The 26,476-nt window shown below is 37.7% G+C and overlaps 1 protein-coding gene across 2 annotated transcripts in view; it reads left to right on the top strand.

Moving 5' to 3' along the window:
- The first annotated feature begins 1,347 nt into the window (after nucleotides 1-1,347).
- cyfip1 (cytoplasmic FMR1 interacting protein 1) overlaps nucleotides 1,348-26,476 on the top strand; it is a 50,525-nt gene continuing 25,396 nt past the window's right edge. Inside the window, exons 1-14 of one of the 2 annotated variants that reach the window (XM_059340638.1) lie at nucleotides 1,348-1,693; nucleotides 11,449-11,566; nucleotides 13,439-13,528; nucleotides 14,060-14,137; nucleotides 14,751-14,852; nucleotides 14,946-15,127; nucleotides 17,671-17,767; nucleotides 18,752-18,880; nucleotides 19,006-19,110; nucleotides 23,180-23,271; nucleotides 24,587-24,704; nucleotides 25,241-25,363; nucleotides 25,978-26,103; nucleotides 26,187-26,353. In XM_059340638.1, coding sequence (XP_059196621.1) covers nucleotides 11,450-11,566; nucleotides 13,439-13,528; nucleotides 14,060-14,137; nucleotides 14,751-14,852; nucleotides 14,946-15,127; nucleotides 17,671-17,767; nucleotides 18,752-18,880; nucleotides 19,006-19,110; nucleotides 23,180-23,271; nucleotides 24,587-24,704; nucleotides 25,241-25,363; nucleotides 25,978-26,103; nucleotides 26,187-26,353 — 1,526 coding nt within the window. In that variant the 5' untranslated portion in view covers nucleotides 1,348-1,693; nucleotide 11,449. Of the gene's footprint in view, nucleotides 1,694-11,445; nucleotides 11,567-13,438; nucleotides 13,529-14,059; nucleotides 14,138-14,750; nucleotides 14,853-14,945; nucleotides 15,128-17,670; nucleotides 17,768-18,751; nucleotides 18,881-19,005; nucleotides 19,111-23,179; nucleotides 23,272-24,586; nucleotides 24,705-25,240; nucleotides 25,364-25,977; nucleotides 26,104-26,186; nucleotides 26,354-26,476 lie in introns of both variants that reach the window. The other variant, XM_059340637.1, reaches the window with a different exon arrangement.

Here is a 26,476-nt window from a genome sequence, read left to right as displayed (position 1 = left end):
AGTTTTTTTTATGTTAAATCTCGACCTGAAAAGTAACTAAAGCTGTCAACTAAATGTAGTGGAGTAAAAAGTACAATATTTGCCTCTTAATGTAGTGGAATAAAAGTATAAAGGTACATAAAATGGAAAAACTAAGTACATTTACTCAAGTACTGTACCTAAGTAAAATTTTAAGGTACGTGTACTTTACTTGAGTATTTCCAATTTATGTAATTTTATACTTTTACTCCATTACATGAAGAGGCAAATATTGTACTTTTTACTCCACTACAATTATCTGACTTTTTATTTTATTTAATTAAATCTTATAACAGTATATCAAGTAGTTAAATGAGCCCAGTCCTTATAAAATTAAAACACTGCTTACATAAAAAAGCATCAATACAAATAATGTAATAATTTATTCATATTCATATATCATATTTACTTTTGATACTTTACGCTAAAAAATCTGTTAAAAAATCTTCACCATGCCATGTTGGTATCAGTTTTTTCAGCGTTACCTCACCTACATGTCCTGAATTATTATTTAACATTGACTTACTTGATCAAAATGTTGAACCCAAAAGAAACAAAGGAAAACATAAAATCTGATCTTGAAAATAATGTTTCAAAACACAAAAATGTACATGTTGCAAATATGAACACAGGTTGCATATATAACATATAACAGGTAAAACGAGGATAATCTCTAGTTCTATATTTTTATACAAAATATATTTGACATTATCTACGGTTTTACTTGGCCAAATATCATTAAAAAAAAATAAATCCGGTGTTGAGTTTAAAGCCAGAACTTTAGAGGGAAGCTGATGGCATGACTCAATGTTGCTTCATTTTTATGTTGTCACGTCATGAAGAAGTAATGTGCAGGTGGTTTCATGGACTCTAGAGGGTTAAGTACATTTTGATGCTGATACTTTTGTACTTTTACTTCAGTAAGTTTTGAATGCAGTAAGTAAGGGATCTGAATAAATTTCCATCACTGGTTATAGTTAATTCAGAATTTTTGTAAGGAGCTAAATACGATTATTCTCACTGTACTGCGCTTTAAAAATAAAAAAATAAAATAATTGTGCACAAAAATGAGAAATGTCATTGTCGTACAAAAAGAACTGTTAATGTTGGTAAGTCTTATTGCTTCAATCAATGTAGTTCTTCCAAATATGAGACTTTTAGCTAAAATAAAGGTCTTGAATGCTTAAATAGCATTTTTGACGATTTTTAATATGCCCCTTTGATTAAACACTGGCCCCTGCTTGGCTTCCACAGTAAAATTGGTCTAGAACCGCCACTGGGTCCATGCCCCATGCTGTACTAGTGCAGCGGGAGAGCGTGATGTGGCACTAATCACCCTCCATACCCTCGGGCAGATTCTCACTGTACATTCCTCTGACTTCACCTTGATCCTCCGCAGCCTCTGGTCGCCCTGGTGGAGAAGACCCGCACCGCAGCACTGAGCTGAGTTTCCTGTTGAGTTTCCCTGTTTGAGGGACAGGAACTCCCTGCTCTGCTTCCCTCCCCCGCCCATGATAATAACACCGACCGAGGAAAGATTCCTCTGGCCGACGACAGAAAAAAAACTTGGATTGAGGACTTTCTCAGTCACCAGAGGGACACAACACCCGGGCTAAATGGCGGATTAGTCTCCTTTATAACCGCACAAGTTTTCCTTGCTAACCAACAACTCCGGGTGAGTACGAATGACTGGTCGCCAAGTTGGTTTCATGGTGTATTTCCAGCTAAGTTAACTGACCCACGGTGGAAAAAAAAGTTGAGCGGCGTTGCTTCGGGTGTAGCCTTTCTTAGCGCCTTACTGTAAAACTTCCCGTTTTAAAAACAATCACTTGTATCAAATGGACTTCAGAGTTATAAGCTTGAGGAGGTTAACAGCTTGTTGCAATGCAAAGCCATTTTCCTGGCTCACAGGCCCGAGCTGTGACTAATCTCAGGCCACGGCACGGAGCAGGGATACAGCCATTACCACTTTCATGTTGAAGGCAGGACTTCCAGGGCTTTTCCACACGTTTTCTCACTAATATCGAAGGTTTTCTCCGTCTTGGCTTCGTCTGAGGATACTTTTGTCACTAGTTGTGAGTTGTAGTAGAGAGCTATGTGTTCATCAGGTGTGATAACCGCAGTAGGACCGAAGTCGTTATCAAAAGTCAAAGTTATACACTTTTATTCGACTTTTATCAACTGTCAGCGAGTGTTCAATGTGAAACTGAACGAGTCTTTATGTCTTTATTTTCCTCTTCTGTTTGTTCCTTTGGGAATTACTGGATAGTTGCGTTCAGGAACTAGACTGTATCCCCACCCTCCTGATGTTGCATTCACATGCCCAGCTTTTCACTGTAAATTCCAGCTCACTCTAGGGCTGCTACTAATGTTTTTTTCAAGTATCGCTTAAACCTTTCTTAATTAACTGTTATGTAAATAAAATGTCAAAATATAGGGACACCTGCTCTGGTAAGTTACACAGTGTAACGTTACAAAGCAATGTCTTTAAATTGTGTATTTTATCTGACTAATAGTCCAAAGCCATTTCATTTAATACCATGCATGATAGGGCCGCACAATTAAATTCTAATGAAATTATCCATGTGGCAGAAAGGCACAATATTTGTTCAATGCAAAATATATTTCAAAGTACATTTAGTATTGTGGTTCTGCAAGATATCCTAGCCTACAAATAATATTCTGCAACCTTAAGACATTTTTTTTTGTTTGATATTGATTTTAATATGGTTTTCAATAGGATAATGATGCAAACATATTGTGATTCAGTCAAAACATTCACAATTTTTCTCATTTTGTTGTCATGACGTGTGTGTAATCAAATGATCACATTTAAGATCCATAAAACTGGCAAAAAAAATATGTCGATCAACTCATAGTTGCAGCTCAACTGCTGTGTTGAGTGTCCATCAAACTTGAAGAGTTGTGGTCCTCTAAATGGGATAAAGAGTCTTTCACTTTATTGCATTGCTTTTGCTGCATTGCTTGTCAGTTTGATTTGAGGACATGAGAGAATGAAGGAAGGAAGGAAGTATGAAGATGATGCGTGGTGATGTTGTAGGTTAAACCGCATCTTTTGGTATTTTGGTGAAAGTGGTGCTGTTTTTTCTTCATGTGGTTCAGTTTCTACGCAGTAAAGCAGGTGTAATAAACACACCTAAAATGACATAAACCCAGTTCACTCTATGTTCACTACTCAATGTAGTGCAGCGGTGAAGCCACTGAAACTAAATAGTGGGTTTCCATTTCCCACTGTATCTGTGTTCATCACTTATCAAACTTTTAACAGAATCTAGATGACATGCAGTGTGGAGAAACCATTTGTTTGCATTGGAAAAACTGAGTTACATAGACAATTCACTGAGGTGTTAACTGTGATATTCTTCCACATTGAGTGATTTCACACCTCAATCTCGAGAAACGTCTACAGTTTCCGTCAGGGTGGCAAACTGGCACTGAGTGATCTAACTACCTGATGAAGTCACATGGGGACTTTCATGGCAACTATAAAGTTTTCTGTTTTCTGTTTGCCATATTTGCATATTGTTGCTGTTGGGTCAAAATCTCACTTCAGAGGAATGTTGTGGCTTGCTGTTGTATCTTTAGGTGTGAAAACATCTATGATAAGTGTGATCTTCCTGGTATTTGTTTCGAGCAGATATCATACAAGTGTCAAATATTTAAACAGTTGGTGGCATTTGAACACTGACAGCCATGCTGTTGATAATTCTGCTGCTGTTCAGAACCTACCATAAAAGGTCACACAAATGACTAAAAATATATATTTCCACTTACTCATAGGGTTTCCAGTCATGCATATAATTTCCTTTTTCTTTTTAATCTGCTGGGGTTTTGGGATACCTGTCTTTAACTTTTAATTTGTTTCCCAAACAAACAATAAATGAAGTTATTTTAGAGAGTACTTGTCACACTGATATTTGTTCATGTGTTTTGCCTATTGTAAAGTGGTTTTATTTCGTTATTTGAAGCTATGAATACGAGGAGTGATGTCATGATTGACTGTGCCGGTGTATGGGCAGGACCTTGATGCTGCCACTCCACCAGCTAATAACTGCTGCACAGACTCTGGCTGACATTTTAAAAAAATCAAATTATTATTATTATATTTGTTGAGCGACAATCCTTAAATGTAGCTCTTTGCAACTGTAGAAAAACCCTAAGGGGTACAAGTCTTCTAGTATCTATCCATCTATCCGTTCATCCATCAATCTATTTATCTGTTAAGTATTTCAGACGTCTCATTCTTCAGCAATTTTTTCTGGAGAACTCAGAGAAGCTCCCAAGCCATCCAAGATATATAGTCTCTGCAGTGTGTTCTTGGTCTACCTGGGGCCTCTTAACAGTTGCACATGTTGGAACAGGAGGCGCCCAGAAAGCATCCTAATCGGATACGTGAACCACCTCAGTGGCTCTAAGCTGAGCTACATCCGTATAGCCTCGTTTCCTTTAGCACCAGAAAAAGTCGCTGGATTTGTCGCCACTCACTTTTTTGAAAAATAGTCACTAAGGGGGTCTGAAAAGTCACTAAATATAGCAACAAAGTCGCTAAGTTGGCAACACTGCTTCACCAGCTTTTACAAATGGTGCGTGTTGTTGTGGCGTCGAGTACTACGTCACATCCTGCTTAGCCTTCTATCCAATCAGCAACCAGGCTTTTTTCAGGGGAGAAAAACGGTCCTGCCCCTCCACAGGGCCGAAAAAAGTCTGGACCGCTCAGAACGACTCATATTCAAATTAGGGGCGTTTCGGCAAGTGAGACCCGCCTAATTCCGGGTATTGGGCTGTCGTGGAAGCACCCTTAATGTCTGAGCTCCTTACCCTATCTAAAGCTCGGCCACCCTGTGAAAAAAAACTCATTTCAGTAGCTCATGACTTTAGGCCAGCGTCACAATGTAGTTTGACTGGTAAATCAAGGGATGTAGCTTTCGGGTTCAACTCCCTCCTCACCACTATGGCCTTGTACAACGTCTGCATTACAGAAGATGCCACACTAAACCACTTGTCCATCTCTAGCTTCCTTAATCATGGACAAGATCCTACTTGAACTCCTTCACTTGGGGCAGTAGCTTAGATACAACTATTTCTTGGAAATCACAGGTCTAGATCAGGGTGGATAATGAAATGTTTTTTCACGGGGTAGTTCTTTGTGGATTTTGAGGTGGATGTTCTCATCGTGTCAGCGTGGGTTCTCTCCGGGTCCAAAAACATGCACTTAGGTTTAATTGGTGACTCTAAATTGCCCGTAGGAGTGAATGAGAGCATAAATGGTTGTCTGTGTCTATGTGTCAGCTCTGTGATAGTCTGGCAATGTGTCCAGGGTGTACCCCGCCTCTTGCCTGGATAAGCATTTAAGGATAAAGGATGAATGAATTTTGACCCCTGATGTTTGAAATTTGGAGGCATTTACACACAATAATCAAACAAAAAATTGGTTCAATGCAAAAAGTGTGTCAAAGTAAATTTAGTATTGTGTTGCTACAAGATATCCTGGCCTACAAATAAGATTTTGCAGAAAAAAATATTTTTTGGTCAGAGATCCTCACAACAAAAATTCCATCATTTTAATATAATTTTCAATGATAATTAGAATAATGATGCAAAGATATTGTGAGTCAAATTGCAATTGCAATGTCAGTCAAAACAATCGCAGTTTTTTTTCCCAAATTGTACAGTCATGATGTGTGACAAAGAAAATAATCAAATTCTCACATTTAAGAACTATAAAACTGGCAAAAAATATGTGTTGATCAACTCATATTTTCAGTCAACTGCTGTGTTGAGTGTCCATCAAACTTGAAAAGTTGCACGCAACACGCAATAAAAAAAATGCAACTTTGATTGTGTTTTATGGGGAAAATGCCTTTGATTTTTGGAGATTTTCTCTTTTCTTTTCCTTTTGTCTGCCACCGGTGTAGATAATCTTCAGACCAAGCTACAGTTTTCATAGTGGCTATTTCTTTATCTTAAAGTAGTTTTTCTTTTTTGTTTGTCATTTAAAACATTTTTTTTTACACTTTATGCCTCTTGGTCAATGTTGTTATTTGATCTTGTCACCTGAAGTCCTTTGTGTGATTTCAGAAAGAGCTCAGGGCCTTGAGTGAACCACTGGTGTGATTATAACTGTTGCGTGGTAGTGCCTGTGTTTGCCCTCTGCCTGGCACACCTAGATAACCTACTTTAGGGTGGTTTAAGCTCCTTAATGTGTAATTATGGCGCAAGCCTCACTAACCAATGGTGTAAAACAGTGGGCATATGAGACAACAACCTGACAGGCTAAATTAACTCTTTAAGAGGCATGCCTTGTCTAATTTGTTGCCTTGGGTTAGGGTTAGGGTGCCTTGTCTGTCTCTTCTAAGAGGAGAGTCTTAACAGGAACTGTGCACCAAAGCAAACCCCACAGGGGTTCCTTTTTTCTAATAACAGACTTTAGTTTCTCTCCTGACTTGAAGTTTACCCTTTAGCTCAACAGTTGTGCTTACTGTAGACTTTTGGCATAGCTATTTTGTGTTATCTTCACTTTCTCTACATTTCTATCTCAGTTCCTAAGAATAAAAAATGTAACGTTTTTTTTAAAGATCTAAAACTGTGTGTGAATGGGTTCGATTGGTTACTTTCAGTTTCTGGGACATCAGTCAGTCGTTCCCTGAGTTGAAGTAGACTGCATCACATGCTCTCATCGCCTGTGATTCATACTTCCCTATTCTGTCACCAAGTCGACTAATCTGCAGTCTGTTATGCTGCTTATTCGGCTGTTTGCAGTTCAGTTTGGCAAACTAAAAAAAGACGTTTGGCTGAATCATTAATGAGACACATTCTGATATCTGCTTTACATAGATCCCATCTCACTTCCTTCCCCCTTTGAAGAGCTATGTGTTAACTAACCACACCTATTTTTACCCTCTACAGTTCAACCTTTTTGTATTGTTCACTTACTTAATACTTGTTGCATTACTTACCGTACTGTCTGTACACAGTAAGTATGAGGACTGTGAAGTTGAACTGCTAACCGTCAGCACTTGAAGCTCAGTCATTGTGTTATTTTAAGTTAATTGTGCTTTAGTACAGAGCCAAAGCAATGAATACATGTCAAACTTAGGATCTAACTTGCATTGTGTATACATTTCTGATGTTTGTCAGGGTTAGGGCTCTGATAAAATATATTTGTGTATTACAGCGTTATGTTTTGTATTACTGTTTTGATTCTCAAATAACTATTGAGTTTTAATGAACAGTTTACATGGAACGGTTCGTATCAGACAGATATCACAAAAGTTAGTGCAACGATTTTGGATTGCATAGTAGCCCTACTCAGGGCAGTAGCATGTCAACCAGGGATGGGAATAATTAATCGATGATCGATTAATGGTCGTTAAGAAATTAGTCGATCACGTGGACTTTTTAATCGTTCTGTGTATTTTTAAATTTTATTTGATCTATGACTGCGTATCAGTACTCACTGAACTGAAACACAGCCGATCATTCAGTTCTGAGGCCGTACGTCAATAAGCCAATGAGCTGAGAATTAAGTTGGACAAAGCTGCAGTTTGCAAATTGAAAGTTGCAATAACAATTATAAAACACACAGGAATACAATATTATTAATTTGAACAAAACTAGCTTCCTGTAATAAACCTTGCTAGCATGAATTACTGAGTTTAATGTGATCCAGAACTTATTTAAACACAGAACACACTTAAATATGCAAGATTACTGTAAAAAACTAACCTCATGCCTCTTCGGGGGCGAAAACAACTTTTCAGTATCACCATCTGTGTTACAATCGTCTTTTATTTTGCATCCAGTATGTATGCATGCATCGATTAATCGATTAATTGATCGTTACGTTATAGATGCTCGAGTCGGCAGGTTTCTTCCAAACGCCCATCCCTAGTGTCAACAGAAGTGAAACCCATCCAGGCTTCTTCTTTTTAAAAAAAAAAAATATATTTATTGATTTTCAGTTTGTAAATCACATCAAAATGTACAATGAATACCAGTTATTTATATAAAAAACAACAAATTATTTTTGCCCTGTTCTCCCTCTCATCACTCTTAACTGAGTACAGATGTAAAAAGGATTTTCCTCAGGTAATAGTGGAAGACCATAATGCTGCCCTATTCCCCTCGCAGCTGGTTACTGAAGCAGGTTACCAACATTGAGATCATGTGCAAATGCATCAAAGATATCCCCAAAAACCTTTGTGCTTATGTCTAATAGTGCATGTTATCTTTTCAAATTTGACAATAACATTTAAATATTTAATGTTATATTTAATTGATTCAAATATTTACATTTTGTAAAGAAACTTTATCCATGTAATGTCATTAATGTAAGGAAATCTTAAAGCAACCAGCTACCAACCAACATGTCTGTCTATGCTTCATTTCTGTGATCAAAAGAGCAGCTGGCTTTTGTAATCTGATGCCGGTGACGTTGGTCATGGAGCTCATGCTTTGTAGAAATCTCTGTGGAGTGCGTGCCTGCCCTTGCATTTGCCATCCAGGTCCTCTGTGTGTATTGCACTGATACAAATATTTCGAAAAAAATAACGGGAGATAAAGTAATTTGTCTTTATATTAGCTTTCCTTTGCTTCAATTCTAATAAAAAATATTTTAATGTAAGCCTCCTGAAAATCTGAAACATGTTACTGTCACTGTGAAAGAAATCAGACCCTGTAGGTAGGGCTGGGCAATATGGCAAAAAAAGATCACAATATATTTTTTGATATCGTCTGATCTCGATTATTACCACGATTTTTTATATTGTTTTTAAACTGCTAGTTCTAAAGCATCTGTACTGAAAACTAAAGAAACTATTACTTTAGTTAGTTCAATATGTCATTAACATATGACGTAAATAACAAAGCAAATTAAATAAGATAAACATAGAAAAATATCAAAACAATTTTTACTCAACAGTACAACAAATCTAGAAAAATATAAAATAACACAGTGAACTACTTTACAGTCCTGAGTGTTTATGCAGGTATAAAAAAAATTGTGAGATTTGTCGTTGTTAGAAAGCTCACGCTTTTAACGTCTTGATTACTTGTTTATTGAACTAAATTCATTCAGTAATAACTTGTTTCTCTGTAAGTGTTCCTATGTCACACGCTCTTCAACGCTCCATAGCTGTCACTATTGAATGCACCATACCTGTGTGTGAATTGCCGTGCTGTGAATGTTGGTTTTCTCTTGATTGCTGCTATTGGATAGATTGTAATTTCCTTTGCTCTTTCCCAACATTCACCTGTACCTCCCTGGTTTATTGCTCCAAGTCGTGGCTGAAATCTATTTTGCTGCCCTCAGCTCCGTGTTTAGCTCCACGTTCGGTCTTTCTGTTTACTTTCCTGATTGGCTGTTGTCACGCACATTTCCGACCTGTTTGATTGAGTGAATATGCTCACAGCGGATCACCGTAATCGAGTTGAAATTTCTAGTGATCATATAATCGCCCAGACCTACCTGCAGGTCATTATAATGAGAAACTTTCTTGGAATCATTACTTGGTGTCTCAAAATAAGGATTAACGTTGTCAATACAATGATTGACTGTCTTTCATTTTGACATAGTTTTGACTAAGTAATTGCGTTTAAAAAGCTTTCAATAGCTTGAGATACTAAGTCATTGAGTTGAAATACTCATAATTTTGAGAACGTTTCTCATTATATGGACATACAAGAACTCTTATCACAAGTCTTCATCACAAGATCGAGCAGACAATGAGTATTGCTATCAGCCACCCAGTTGCAGAGCATCTTATAAGGGCAGACAAAGACATGAAAGTGACAAAGCGTCACTGTGTGTCAGATGTCCGTATCCTGCAGCAGCCCTTTGATTATATAGACCCTCTCCTCTTTGTGCTGTTCTTCATCTGCAGAGCAGGAGGTCAGTGACCTCCCCTGACCCCAGGCCTGCGCTCACAGTGACTGACCAGCTTTTGTGTTGGTCGTCAGTCGCTGTGGATTGTTTGACCCACCGTCAATTCTGATTGCAATAGGTTTTTTGATTGTTCGGTGTCAGTGACGTCCGAAAGTCAGCAGTCAGCAGCAGTGTGAGAATGCAAACCAAAGCATACCACAACTAATACAATACTAATCTATTTGCATTTGATCTCATTTGTTTACTGCATGCAGTGTGTATGTTCTTGAAATAATCTGCATCTAAAATAGCCTGTTGAATGCATGTTCTTATTTTTAACATACAATACAAATTGATAACTCGTAGCCAGGAAACTCCTGTCTAATTCAACCTGTTTTATTACATACAGGTGCATCTCAATACATTAGAATATCATGGAAAGTCCATTTCCAGTAGTTCAAGTCAAATAGTCCCAACCAAGTATTGAGTGCATATAGATGGACACACTTTTCTCAATTTTTTTTTGAGACACTGAATTTTAGGTCTTCATTGAATGTAAGCCATAATCATTATAATTAGAAGAAATTAAATAAATTAAGACATGAAATGTTTCATTCTGTGTGTAATGTATCTATATAATGTGTTATTTCCACTTTTTGAATTGAATTACTGACATAAACTTTTCTATGATATTTTGATTTTAATTTATTGAGATGCACCAGTACATCTCAGTAAGTGAAAAATTGTTAAGGTTTGTAAAATGTGCAAACAAAATTATGGTCTGATTGAGGAAATATGTGTTGAAAAAAATAACACAGATTAATACAGATACATGACAAGCAAATGCCAGATGGCTATTAAGTCTGTTTTTTTTTCAGCAGTGCCGAGGCTTCATGATTCAGCACTGACCTTGATGTTGGTTGACAGTGAGGAAGCAGCTTGGTAGCAGATTGCACAAAGGGGAACCTAAAACACTTTGTGAAGCTCCTTTTCAGAGCCAAAGGTGCTCTGTCTGCAGCTGCAGTCATTGGCTCTCTATAGTTAGTGGGAGATTGTGGGTTTTTTAGGATGAAGCAAGTGACAACCTCAGGGTCTGAACAGTGAAACAAATGTAGAAGTTCCTTAAACCTCCTGCATTCTTTCTAATGGCCAGCATGGGAAGACTCCCCAGGTCCACAGGAGTCAGGTTCTATAGAGGTCTATCAGAAAATGATTCTACTTTTTTTTAACCTCAGTAAACATTATCATAAGTTTATGGTCGCAATTGCTAGTTTAAAGCATGATGTTCATTTTGTAAATTGTGGTTCCATTTAGAGTTAAACAGTAGATAAAGCAGTGTATGCTGGAGGGTGATTGACAAGTCTCTGTCATGTCTTCCACTGTTCCACTAAAACAAAGCAAACACCACAGTGCAGTTAAGTTTGGTCTCTGTCGTTTGATATTTCCTGGGCATAAATGCTGCCGTGCTTCATTTTGTAATAACAACTACAGGGCTTGCTTTTCTTTGCAAAAGCTGTAATCATGATTCTTTTTGTCCTTTGCAGCAGCATGGCGTCCACAGTGACTCTAGAAGATGCCCTGTCCAACGTGGACCTGCTGGAGGAGCTGCCGCTCCCGGACCAGCAGCCGTGCATCGAGCCCCTCCCCTCCTCCGTCATGTTTCAGGTCAGTGCTGACAGCTGCATTTAGGCCCGACCACTAATCATCTGTGTAGTGTCATAGAGCGTACTTCCTCTGCTGCCTGCAGTTAGTTGATGATAATGCTTTATCTGACCACAGACATCGTTCTTCATACTAATTTACTTTAGATGCATTAGTTAAATATTTATACGGCCACTTGTCAACCAAGGTTACAATAGTTTGGGAATTTTCATTAGTTTTAGTTTTAATTTTGTTGTGAATTTTTGTTTTCAAATTCAGTTAGTTTTGATTAATTTTTAGAGTGAGTTTGCTAGTTTTCATTTTTCTGAAAATGCTTAGTTTTAGTTGAGTTTTTATTAGTTTTAGTGTTGGTTTTAGTTATTTTGTAATGGGGTATTTGTTGGGTCCGAGATTCAAAAGAGTCACAATAAATGTTGCCTTTATTTCCTTTGCCTTATCCATCTCAGCCCCAGTAAGTTTATTACCTCATAAAATCAGATGGATGAAATTGATTTCATATCAATCCTAAAGGTTTATGTATGAAAAAAGTTGACCAAGACAAAAACGAAGAATGTTTTCACTGTAATTTGACTTAGTTTTGTAACCACACAATGCAGTTTCAGTAAAACTCTCGTTTTTATTTTTATTTCAGTTAATGAAAATGTTTTTTCAATTCTAGTTTTCGTTAACTGTAATAGCCTTGTTGTCAACATGTGTTTTTTGTGTGAAGTTTATATTTGATTATTTCCGTTGTGCCGGTGGAACAGACGGAAACATTTCATGTGCTGCATTTACATAGAATACGACCACTATTACAGTATACAGTATAACAGTGTAGAGATGGGGAAGTGGTGTAACATGCAACAAAGCTCCAGACTGAAGCCTCGGACATTGTGCAATGTATCCACTCAGCTCATATACATCAGAATGATACATGCCTTAAAATTAGACCATTATTGTTCATCCATCTTTGGCACAATGTCAGGCTTCCTGGGACAGCCAATCTCACCATGCCCTTTAATTTGGCTATTTGGTGTTGCACCTGATCATCTAGGTCTAAATAGAGCACAATCAAATAGATTTTGATCAAATAGAAAGACTACAAACCCCCCAACATTTACACACTGGGTAAAGGATGCACTTTACTTTCTCAAACTTGAAAATATATGATACTCTTTGAAAGGATCAGCAAAAACTACAATAAATATGGGGATGTTTCCTGGATTATGTTGAGCCACACATCACAATACCCTTAGAATAAGTAGAGACATACTCCACTGCATATTGTTGTGATGAATTGATATAAGCAAAAGTAAAGGTATGGAAAGCTTTAAATCATTGGTTACCCCTTCCCTTTAAATGTGATGTTTTTTGTTTGTCTTTTGTACTTTTTTTTTTACATTAAATGAAGTATCTTCATATACAGGTGCATCTCAATAAATTAGAATATCATAGAAAAGTCAATTTCCAGTAGTTCAAGCCAAATAGCCCCAACCAAGTGTATATAGATGGATATACTTTTCAGAGGCCAACATTTCCATATTAAACATACTTTTATATATATGTATTTATACACTGAATTTTAGGTATTCATTAAATGTAAGCCATAATCATTATGATTAGAAGAAATTAAATAAATTAAGACATGAAATGTTTCATTCTGTGTGTAATGTATCTATATAATGTGTTATTTCCACTTTTTGAATTGAATTACTGACATAAATAAACTTTTCTACGATATTCTAATTTATTGAGATGCACTGTACGTTCAAAAATGTTCAAGATGTAATGTCCATTCTGAACTGAAATGAATAAAAAAGAATGATAAAACAAAAGAATGTTACATGCCTTAATAGTGTCCTTTTTTAAAACATGTAATTTCCTGTCTTCCCACAGCCCAACTTCAACACCAACTTTGAGGACCGAAATGCGTTTGTCACCGGCATCGCCAGATACATCGAGCAAGCCACCGTCCACTCCAGCATGGTACAGCGGGAGGCTCACATTTCTGGGAAATCCCTGATTAGTGCTTCATTTTTCAGTGTTCAGTTCTCTCGACCTCAGTAATTACTTGAAAAATAAATCCGCCATAATGGGGTCAGGGACTTGTTGTGAACAGGATCTGCTAAGGGACCTGCCAGTCCCTCCAGACCATGTGGTATTGTCTAGCAGGCAGCCTCTAGGATCCAGGCCCAGGAACAAACGGCCTGGGGACAAACGGACGCTTTGGACCATCTCATCACAGGAATAGTGGGCTTTGTGTCTAATTAGTGAGGGATAATTGCTCCAGGTCTGAATCAAACAGCACTTTGTATGAAGGCTGGACCGGCTTCAAAGCACCTCCCTGCCCATACTGGGAATAGAAAAGGCTTAGAAAAGAAGCAATGGTGCATGCATGGTGTTTTCCTTATGTTCTGTGTGGGTGTTGTTTTGTGTCTGGATTCAGTCTGGATATGTGTGATGACCTGGCGACCTCCTGTTATCGATGACACTGACTGGTTTTGTTTGTTGAATCAGAATGTGATGTTGGAGGAGGGGCAGGAGTACGCCATCATGCTCTACACCTGGAGGAGCTGCTCGCGTGCCATACCACAGGTAAATGACTTCATTACTTCCTATATCATCACATGTAAACCAGTAAATCAACCTTTATTTCTATAGCACCTTCCATACAAGTTAGTGCAGTTCAAACGCTTTTCAGATAACTGACATGCTGATATTAAGACAGAAATAAAAAATAAATCTAATTTTGCTAAATTAAATTATTTTGCAATAATGTAGGTAAAAATAATAATGTAAATATAAATACATAGGTAGGATTTAGGTTTAGAGATTTCAGCACTCCAGCTGAAATGATTAATCTATGAAAGTCTATGAATCTTTTAGTCATTTTCTGAGCAGAAATTGTTCTTGCTTCTCGAATTTTTTGGATCTTCAGATTACATTTGTATCACTATATGTGTGAGACAAAACTATGTATCACTGTAATATCACTAAATTAGATATCTTTGGGTTTAAAACTGTCAGTGGCACAAATACTCAATTTGAATATGCCTCTTATGTATATATAAATATGGTATTTTTATAACAAGATTCTGAGTTATTGTAGACAAAAGACTTACTCCAGAAAATAATCTCCAGATGATGATGTTGCTTACCTTCACAATTCATCCGTCTTATTGTTTGTCTCTTTCTTTTTCTCTCTTAGGTGAAATGCAACGAGCAGCCCAACAGAGTGGAGATCTACGAGAAGACGGTGGAAGTCCTGGAGCCAGAAGTCACCAAGTTGATGAATTTCATGTACTTCCAGGTGATTTACATTCTACATGCAGCAGGGACTCGTCCTTGACTGTCTACTGGACAAAAAACACCTTATCGATTCTGTGCTCTTTCTCTGTTCCAGCGCACAGCAATCGACCGTTTCTGCGGAGAAGTCCGTCGTCTCTGTCACACCGAACGCAGAAAAGACTTTGTCTCCGAGGCGTACCTGCTGACCCTCGGGAAGTTCATCAACATGTTCGCTGTGCTGGACGAGCTGAAGAACATGAAATGCAGCGTCAAGAACGACCACTCCGCCTATAAACGGTATTCAGAGACACTAAACCAGGGGTACTCCAATACAAATCTTGAAGGGCCACAAAGATTTTTTTCAATGACTCTAAGGTCCATTTATTGAGGTTGGTCCGGCCACATGCCACATTCAAAAGAAAATGTCCTTTTTATTCAGAACAACAAAAATATGACCTTAAATAAAATATAATTTCTATTTTGACATAAATTAAATAAATAAAATATGAAATAAAACAAGAAACAACCCCTGTCATGAAACCAGGAGGGGGTTAAGAATCAAGCATGCTAAAATTAAACCAAATGTTCAGTTTAGCAATCAGTTTTACAAAAAAAATATATCAACAACTCCATAGAGTCCTTTGGTAAACAAACATATTAAGGTCTCAGGAATCAAAGTGTAATGAAAACCTATTTGACATTCAAAGCGTGTCAGTGTGAAACAGTGCGTAATGAGAGAAATGGCATCTTGAGTGTTTTGCCAATGTTTGGAACTTTGAGCACCTATTGAGTACCGCTGCTCTAGGCCCTTTCATAGTGACGTTTCATGCCGGGACATTTACGGCTCTGTACCGTCTCGCCTCCACTATGAACGCGCCCTTATCGGGATGCTGGGATCAAGTGATTCCACCAATTTTATTAAAAGCGGGATATTTGACGTCATGTGTGACGTCTAACAATCGCCTCCTACTTGGTCCGACAGTCATTCAATCACAGTTCAGCAGCACAACAACTGCGCCGCTGCTGCCAACTGTGCACAGCGTCCGGCGCTTATTGTAAACAAACCAGTATCGTTAACTGTCCACTGAGTGTCTGGTGCTTCGAATAAACAAACTGAGATCGCTAACTGAACACATCCTGCTGCAGCACATACACACTGTACTGCTACAGAGCTAACTGTGTAGCCTATTAGCACTGTTACTGTGCAGCACTGCTGCTGCTCTGTCGCACGTCACTATCTCCCACGTCTCCTCCCACTATCGTCTCCTCCCACTATCGTCTCCTCCCACTATCCACCCCCCCGTTCCGCGACACCAGACTGCACTATAAATGGGCATGAATATTACACCTTCGCAGGATCACTATGAACGCCTTACGGTGAAAAGCCGGCATGGATCTTTCCGTCAATATAGCGGGACATTAACGGGACCGCATCATGAAATGGGATACTGAAAGTTAAACTGCATGCATTCACACACCTGATTTATTGTTTCCCTCAGTAAAGGGTCTTTATTTGTTTTTTGTTGGTGGTGAGGATCAAAATCAACATGGTGTCTCAGGTTGTACAGACTGTAAAACTTCCTGAAGCAAGTGATTTGGGCTGCACAAATCAAATGGACATACCTTTACCTGATTATCACAACAGACACTAGATGGCAGCATCACTCAGCATCCATGAAGACGGATTCTCCATGTCCTCTGACACCTCACTGCTTTAACAGTATTTGTGTCTGACCAGACCAGACGCCCCCGCCAGGTGTCCAGGCTTCTTATACAGGGACAATAGTGACCAGCTGTATATGAATTAATAGAAGATAGTGTGTAAAATATGCTTTAGAGCAACAGTTCCAATATATATGGGGACATAAACAGGAAGTTTGATGCCATGGATTCACTGATTTAGCTGTGAACTAAAAATGTATGCTATGCCTATGAAGTCAGTATTGAATAAATACATAAATGAATAAATATGACCAAAAAAAAGTTATGTAAATATAAATAGACAAATGAGACAACATAGTTAAATAAATGTACATGCCTATGAGATGAATATATTAACCCATTAAATTCAAAATTAAATAAATGAGGCATTACATATGTAAGTAAATATAAATAAATAAATACATTTAGTAAATAACAAAAGGATTTAATGTAAAAAATAAAATTTTTAAGGATATATTTATTTCAGGGGACTTTTATTTTATAATTCCAAATGTATTTATTTAAGGGAAATAATTGTGCAATTATGAAATAAAAGTCCCCTGAAATAAATAAAAGTAGTTATTTAAAAAAAATGTCCTTTTTAAAATGAAATGTATGGACTCATTTATATAATCATATTTACATTGTTTTAATTTATATTCATTGCCTCAATTGTTTGATTTATTTTATTGCAAACTTAAGGCCTGTTTTTTTAATTTCTTCTTTCAAATGTACAATTGTTTACATTTTGTCTAATTTGCACCATTAAAAGTACAACAATTACTGGATTACTATGTCTTTATTGGCATACTTAAAAACAATGATTCTTTAGCAAGTTATTGGGAATGTCATGTTAAGCTTCAAGGAATGTCTGTTTTCTGTGATTTCTAAGCGGATTCAGGAAGGTTTATTTGCAATGAATGAATTGGCTGTATCTCCTGGAAGTCTCGCTGAGTTTTAAAATATGTGTCATGTCAGTGTGTTAGCGCTACAACTCTCAAGACGACATATTTTGACATAAAGTTCGTCCCCCACGATGAGGCGTCCTGAAAGCCTCTGTGTTAGATTGACTGAGGAAAGATCCTTAATGTCAGCTTGGTGTCAGGTTTTTAATAAATATGTTTCTTGCTTTCACACAGAGCTGCACAGTTCCTCAGAAAAATGTCTGAGCCTTCATCCATCCAGGAGTCTCAGAACTTGTCCATGTTCCTGGCAAACCACAACAAAATCACTCAGGTTGGTCAGATTTTTATTATACTCTTCATCAGTGGTGGAATGTAACTAAGTACCTTTACTCAAGTACTGTACTTGAGTACAATTTTGAGGTTCTTGTACTGTATTTCCATTTTATGTGACTTTACTTTTACTTCACTACATTTTGAGGCAAATATTGTACTTTTTACTCCACTACATTTAGCTGACAGCTTTAGTTACTGTTCAGGTCGAGATTCAACATAAAGAACATGATACATTTCAACTTATTAGACATTTTTGTAAATTAAACCTCATAACAGTATATTTAGTAGTTAAAATGAGCCCTATCTTGAGAAAATTAACATATAATCCAATAATATATTTAGTCAAGTCATGTCAAAGTTTATTTATGAAGAATATTTAAAAACAACCTCAGTTGACCAAACTGCTGTACAGGTATTAAAATACAATGAAATCATACACAAATATAGTAATAAATAAAAAACAATGAAACAATAAGACAATAAAATAATAATAAAACTCAACTTATTCAGAATATATAAAACAATCTGAGTGGGTCCATTCTGCATTAAGAGTACTTTCACTTTTGATACTTTAAGTACATTTTGATGCTGATACTTTTGTACTTTTACTTTAGTTTTGAATGCAGGACTTTTACTTGTAGTTGAGTAATTTCACAGTGTGGTATTAATACTTTTACTTAAGTAAGGGATCTGAATACCTTTTCCACCATTCCCCTTCATTCTCCTTATTATAATTCGATTATTTTGACTTAAAACTGCTATTTTCTTGGTGCCAAGGTGTTTTGAATAGACCCGTTATTTGCGGTTTTGTCGTTGATAAGGTCAAAGCCACACAGTATGCTCCAGTTTTCAGACTGTACATCCTGTTAAGCAAAGAGACTTTAACACTGAAGATCATAGTGATTAAGGTGTGAAGACTGAGTTTATAGTCTGACTGATAGAATGCTAATTGAATATTAAATCTATTGTGTTGTGTGTGTAGTCTTTGCAGCAGCAGCTGGAGGTGATTAACGGTTACGAGGAGCTGCTGGCCGACATTGTTAACTTGTGTGTCGATTACTATGAGAACAAGATGTACCTCACTCCCAACGAGAAACACATGCTGCTCAAAGTAAGTGAAGTGAAGAAGCATAGATTGGTTGACAATTGCTTTCTACGTGCCCACTCTTCTAAACAATTTACTGGAGCACAGAAATGGACATCCAATATATACGTAACCAGTGTTCCATTTCTTAGGTGATGGGCTTCGGCTTGTACCTCATGGATGGAAACAGCAGCAACATCTACAAACTAGATGCCAAGAAGAGAATCAACCTGACCAAGATTGACAAGTTTTTCAAGGTATGGAAATATACACATATGTCTAATGTAAATATGACTCCCCTTGAGATGTAAAGCCAGTGTTTCCCCTACCATTATATTAGCGCCCGCACCCCCCAAGGGCACCCCCCACCCCTTGAAGATCAAGTTAATTTTATTTTCTATAGAGCGTCAAATCATTCATTTATTTCGTTTAACCTTTATTTAACCAGATAAAAAACCCATTGAGATCGAGACCTCTTTTACAAGGGTGACCTGGCCAAGAAGGCAGCAGCACACGTCAAAAGTTACAAGACAGACGAACAATAACAATAAACAGGCAGCGAAAAGTCCAACATATTAAAAGTACTAAAGTGCAAGTGAATAGGCGGTATAAATAGGTAGCATAAATAAGCAGTATAAAGTGCAGCAGTGATAAATACAGTAGCAAATTAGGAACATGAGCACTGTGCAAAAGATTTACATTGACGTTTTTTGAGAGTTGTGCGAAATGCTCCCAAAGGAATCAGTTCTGATAGTTTCAGCTCAGATTGAAGGGTATTCCAAGCAGAGGGGGCAGAGAAACTGAATGCTTTTTTACCTTTTTCGGTCCGGACACGAGGGACAGAAAGGTGCACAATATCATTGGATCTGAGGTCATAACGGCTGCCAGATCTCTTAAGGAAAGTGCATAGGTAAATGGGAAGCAGGCCAAGAAGAGCCTTATAGATCATGGTCATCCAGTGCGTATGACGTCTTACAGTAAGGGATGGCATGCCAGCTTTAGCGTAGAGTTCACAATGGTGGGTGAGGCGGCTACAGCCAGTGATGAATCTCAGGGCACAGTGGTACACAGGAGTTAAAGATTGTAGGCAGGTGGCTGAAGCTGACATGTATACAACATCGCCATAGTCAAGTAAAGACAAGAAGGTGGCTGAGACCAGAAGCTTCCGAGCCCTGAGGGAAAAACATGATTTGTTTCTGTAAAAGAAACCTAGCTTCACCCTTAATTTTGAAATCAATTTTTTTACGTGCAGTTTGAAGGACAGTTCTTCATCAATGGTGAAGCCCAGATATTTATAATTGGTGACCAGCTCAAGAGTTTCACCCCGGACAGTTTTGATTGACGGAATATTTTCCAACGGAGTAGATGATTTTGCAAAAATCATTAGTTTTGATTTATCAGCATTTAAAACCAGTTTCAATTTTTCCAGACGAGTCTGCACTGTATTAAAGGCAGATTGCAAAAATTCAAAAGCCTGAGCAATGGCATGTGAACAACAGTAAATAACAGTATCATCCGCATAGAGATGATATGAGGCATTTGATATGTTGGCACACAGATTATTTATGTAAATTGTAAAAAGGATGGGTCCTAAGACTGAGCCTTGCGGTACACCTTTTGTGACCTTAAGAAAGGAGGAACTAACTCCGGCCATCTGAACACATTGTGTTCTGTTTCCCAGATAATCAGCAAACCAAGAAGCAGCCTGCTTGGAGATACCATTTTTGAAAAGAATTTGCAATAGGAGATCATGGTCCACAGTATCAAATGCCTTAGACAGGTCAATGAACAAAGCCACACAAAACTTTTTGGAATCCAATGCCTCAAACACATCATTTAAAACTTTCAGGGCAGTAGTTACAGTGCTATGCTGCTTTCTAAAGCCAGACTGAAGAGGATTTAGTATATTCTTCAGTTCCAAGAAATCCTTCAATTGATCACAGACCAATTTTTCAAAAATTTTGGCCAGAATACATAATTTAGAGATAGGCCTATAGTTATTTACAATTGAGGGTTCCCCTCCTTTTAGAAGTGGGAGGACAAATGCAGACTTCCAAACTTTCGGAAGTTTGTTTGTGCTGAGGCTTAGATTAAAAATACTGGCAAGAGGCTCAGCAATTAAATCGGCAGCCAGTTTAAGAAAAAATGGATCCAAGCTATCTGGACCAGCTGTTTTTTTGGAATCCAAGTTTTTTAGTGCACTACGGACCTCAGAAGTAGACACAGGTTCAAAATGGAAAGAGCAATCAACAGGGAGACGACTCGCTATAGAAGGTTCATCAGATAAAACGGTGCTTTTAAAATTACTGTTGGAAAGATCAAACAAGTGCCCGGCAGTGATAAAATGTTCATTAAAATAATTTAACATTTCACATTTGTCGGTGAGGTTTACTGCATCTTTAACCAGAAAGTTAGGCAAAATCAAAACAGAAGTCATTTATGGTTACCTTTCCTATAGAACAGGTTTTTAAAAAAAAAAAGTTTTTATGGGACTTTTCAAGGCTCAGGTACATGGCAAACTTAGTACATATCTCCATACAGGAACATTATTATTATTATTATTATTATTATTATTAAGAGTTTACAGTGACAGTCTTAGCACATTTTTGTCTCTCAAAAGGCAGAAAATACAAAAGAAACTGAGTACATAATAATATAAACTAAACATGTATCATATCTGTACACACACACACACACCATAAAGACATTTCCCTGTGGGAAATACCACAAAACCAGGGTCCTGAATCCTAGTGGGGGTTATTATTTACCTTAATGTAATCCCAGAACCTGTCCCAAGGGGTCACCCCCTCCTCCTGTCATCACTTAATCTACTAAGCATCCATTCATAGGATGCAGTTTCAGTCGTTGTACTGACCCATTCTTTCACCTGTGGAATTTCTGATGCTTTCCAATGCCTTAAAATGACTCGACAAGCTGTTGTTGTGCCCACCGAAATTACAGAAAAGTTACATTTAGTAATATTAAGTAACTGAGATTTATCCCCCAGTAAACAGAGTTCTGGGCTTGAGGAAATTTCCGCTCCGAGCCAGTTACTCAAAATATTTAGAATCTGAGTCCAGAAAGGTCTGGTTAACACACATTCCCACATACAGTGGAGAAGGGTTCTAGTTACCTGTTTACATTTCCAGCACGTCATTATCCAGTAATTTAATTCTAAAACGTCTAGATGGTGTGTAGTAGTATCTATGTAACACATTATATTGTGTAAGTTTACCATTGTTCTCTCTCACATATTTACCACAATCAGCCACAATTATTTCCCATCTATCACCTCAAATCTCTCCACCCAGGTCCCTCTGCCAAGTCATCTTTATCTGGTTAGAGTCGTTTATATCTTGTCCTTTTTATTAAACTAACTAAATAGACTTATGTTATTTATTTTATTTACATGACGGCATGTCGTCTTGTCTACATGGTTGGCGTGTACAACTCCTGTCTGCTCTCTGTATTGCCGTGGTGGAGTTCCGATCTGATGCACACACAAACACGTGTCACAAAAAGCTTAACTGTGAATAACAATCTGAATTTTTTCCTGTCATTAAACACATGCAGCTTTCAGAATAATAGCACAGTGTGAACAGAATCCACCACAGAATTTACAAGAAGACTGTCAAAATATGATGCCTTAAATAAAACAGAAGAACCCTTTTCTCTTTACAATAATTAATAAAATTTGCAATCATTAAGATCAGTGTATATGATGGAAAAGTGGCATTAGAATGCGTGAGAGGACACCAAATTTGGGCTTTTTATTGAAAAAACTAATTATCTGGGGGGCATTCCGACGGACCCCCCTAGCCAGCTATTTTTTCACACTGGCTGGCTACTCCATGTAGGATGAAAGCTGTTAACAGCAAATGAAAATGTCACAGTAGGATAACAATAAAGATTGTATGTCACGGTATCTCTCGACTGTGAAAAATGTTGTGTGAGGTGTTTGCTCACATTTAGCTCTCAAAGTGCACAAGATTGATGCATTTAAGTTAAATGCATCAATCTACCTATTATTTGACTGTTTTCCATATTCCATCAATGCTCAAGTGGTCAGAAATAGTTAAATTACCAAGAAATCTGTGCAACAAATGATTTCAAGTCATAAAATGAGGCTAAATAGACATTTGAATAGGCGTCTCACCAGAAAACACTTTTTATGACTTATTTATTATACTTTTGGATGATGTACACCATTTCTAAATGGCATCTACTGCTGACCCTGAAAATACACTGCTTTTACATGTTATGATCAGGGATGGTTGTTAATATGTTTCAGCATTTTGTGTTTAATATGGTTTTATGGTTTCACAGCAACTGCAGGTGGTCCCTCTGTTCGGTGACATGCAGATTGAGCTGTCCCGGTACATCAAGACCAGCGCTCACTTTGAAGAGAACAAATCCAGGTGAGACGAGAAAACACACTTTTTGGTTAATCAGGATGTGTCAATGAGCTACTCTCTCCTCTCCTCTCCTCTCCTCTCCTCTCCTCTCCTCTCCTCTCCTCCTCTCTCCTACTCATGAGACTGCAAAAGAATAAATGTAAACTTTTTGATATATATATATATTTATATATATCAGGGTTGCCGCAGGGTTTTAAAAGGAATTAAAGGGTAGTAAATTAAATTAGGCAAAAATAAGGGCATCAAAAAAATAATAAACGTCATCTGACGAGGTATTAAATTTTCGAACCCTCCGCAGCTAAGTGCCAGCTGCAGCACTATCCAAAAGACCGCAACGGGAGCCACAGACAGCAAACTCTGTGTGCAGCATCAACATTGTGAGGTGAATAAAATATGCAATGATTAAGATGAAATAGTGGCATAAGAATGCAAATGTGCAAATGGTCACCAAAATTAGGCTTTTAGGGCAAAAATTATTATTATATAAAATTATCCGAGGGAGCATGCCCCCGGACCCCTAGACTTTGTTTGGGTCTCCCCGTTATAGTCTCAGAAAATCCTGTTGGAATCTTTTGCAGTAAAGTGTAATTTTTTATGCTGTCTAAATTGCAGATTGATATTTAAACGCTCACACCATCCAGGGGACAAATAACCCTTTACCTCGCTGCTGATAATCGTACAGGAAACACTGGGTTCTGCTTTTGGTTGCAATAAGTTGCCAGTTACCTCTTTATAGTGATGAAATTTGTTACTGTTTTTCTCAGCATTTTAGTTTTGACTTTTTACACAAATCCTTTCATTACACCTTTTCTTTTTTTTACTTTTTACAACCTTCGTCATTTTTTGCCCTTTCATTCAGAAAGAATGATCGAGTGTAGCAGTGGAGTGGTGTGTGTGCTCTCCCTACACATAACAATTAAATAATATTTTGTCTTGGGTTAGGGTTGAATTGCAACTAATTGTTTATTGGTCAGTGCTGCTATTAAAGCAAAAATTATCAAGTAACTGCATTATTAGACTTACTTACTCAAAGTAAAAAAAAAGTTTAATTTTTTTTTACAGTAATCAGTTACTTTATATTTAGTGACCCGCAACACTGCAGTTAAAAAGGTTGCCACTAAAGTTGCAGATCAATGTCGTGTTGGTATTAAAAAGATTCTCAAGGTATTAAAAAAGGTATTAATTATTATTAAATATAATATCCCAGATGACGGTAAAAGTAATGTAAAATGTATATTAAATACATGCATGACACAATGTCTTGCATTTTCTTGCATTTAAATTATATCTTCTTCTCCATTGTTATCTAACCCTCCAGGTGGACTTGCACATCTACGTCCAGCAGCCCTCAGTACAACATCTGTGAGCAGATGATTCAGATCCGTGAGGACCATATGCGCTTCATCTCGGAGCTGGCTCGCTATAGCAACAGTGAGGTCAGTATTAAACTTAAAGTGATTTAGAGTGAGAGACTCGGTCATCACACAGGTGTTAGATTGTCTCGGTGGTGAGCCAGGATCAGTATATTACGTGAATATGTTCACCTTTCCCTAGGACATCGACCCCCTGGCTGATTTGACAAACAATTTCCTGCATGAGGCGGCTTCAATTCATGAGCTCTTTCTTATGTGAGGGCTTTGAATTCCCAGCGGTGATGTAACAAGCTTTTCAGCAGATGTCTTGCCCCGATGGATTTTCAGGGGTCACAACTCGGTGTGATTCAGGCGGAAATTTAACTGACCGACTTGTGGATCAGAGTTGCTGGTGTTCTGAAGAGAAAAATGTTGGTGCTGAGGAAGTAATTTCATTGATGGAGCAGTTTTCAGTACATTTCATCAAGTCATTAAATATGCCTCTTCTTACCATTTTTTTGAAAATTCTCCGCAGGAACCTTTCCGGTCAGGATTTAATGGTTTGGGGCGGTGAATGTTCTGTCCAGTGTGTTAAAGTGTGTAACTTTGCGTCCTTGTAGGTGGTGACGGGATCAGGTCGTCAGGAAGCCCAAAAGACTGATGCTGAGTACCGGAAGCTGTTTGATTTGGCCCTGCAGGGCATGCAGCTGCTCTCCCAGTGGAGCGCTCACGTCATGGAAGTGGTGAGGAAGCACAAATTACACAGTCGGAAAAACTGTATTGAGTGCTTGTTCTTTTCATGTGTAAATGCTTTAAAACTACAAAGAGTGCCAGAGGTCTTTAACTTTGTGTGTGTATTATTTTATATATATATATATATATATATGTGTGTGTGTGTGTGTATATGTGTGTGTGTGTGTGTGTATATATGTGTGTGTGTGTGTGTATATATATGTGTGTGTGTGTTTATATATATATATATATATATATATATATATGTATGTATATGTGTGTATAAATGTGTGTGTGTGTGTGTGTGTGTGTGTGTAAATGTGTGTGTGTTTTTCTTATATTATCCTATATTGTAAATGTTTTGGAGGCAATCTCGAACCACAATTTATTTCGGGAGTAATAAACTTCTATCTTATCTTATCTTATCTTATCTTATCTTATCTTATCTTATCTTATCTTATCTTGAAAGTTAATAAAATGTGACAGGAACAATAAAACACCCAGGAACTGTTCTGGGGTTACACGGTTGATGGATAGTGCACTACTCCCTGATTGATTTAAGCTTGTCACCTTATTTTTGTTCACCTTGTCACATCTTTTAAAAACTTTCTGACTCTCCCCACAGTACTCTTGGAAACTGGTTCATCCAACCGACAAGTACTCAAACAAAGAGTGTCCAGACAACGCTGAGGAGTACGAGAGAGCCACCAGATACAACTACACCAGCGAGGAGAAGTTCGCTCTGGTGGAGGTCAGCTATGACTTCATTGCACACAGATGCTTTTTCCAACTGCTGGCAGTCTCGTAACTGGTTAAATGTTTTGCTTTTGGCAGGTGATGGCCATGATAAAGGGACTGCAGGTGTTGATGGGACGCATGGAGAGTGTGTTCAATCATGCCATTCGTCACACCATCTACTCGGCTCTGCAGGACTTCGCTCAAGTCACTCTGCGCGACCCGCTGCGGCAGGCCATCAAGAAGAAGAAAAATGTCGTCCAGAGGTATGAATTGCACCACAGCCACATCTCAGCTGCAGATAGTCACACAGCGTACCATACTTAATTATAATAATTAATAAATATACTTTGTTCACAACAGCACAGAGAGGTAATCATGTATGCATG

The sequence above is a fragment of the Centropristis striata genome, chromosome 9 (assembly GCF_030273125.1).
Source record: "Centropristis striata isolate RG_2023a ecotype Rhode Island chromosome 9, C.striata_1.0, whole genome shotgun sequence".
Classification (NCBI taxonomy): Eukaryota; Metazoa; Chordata; class Actinopteri; order Perciformes; family Serranidae; genus Centropristis; species Centropristis striata.
The sequence above is the reverse complement of the archived record's forward strand: the minus strand, read 5'-3'. Positions and strand labels throughout refer to the sequence as shown.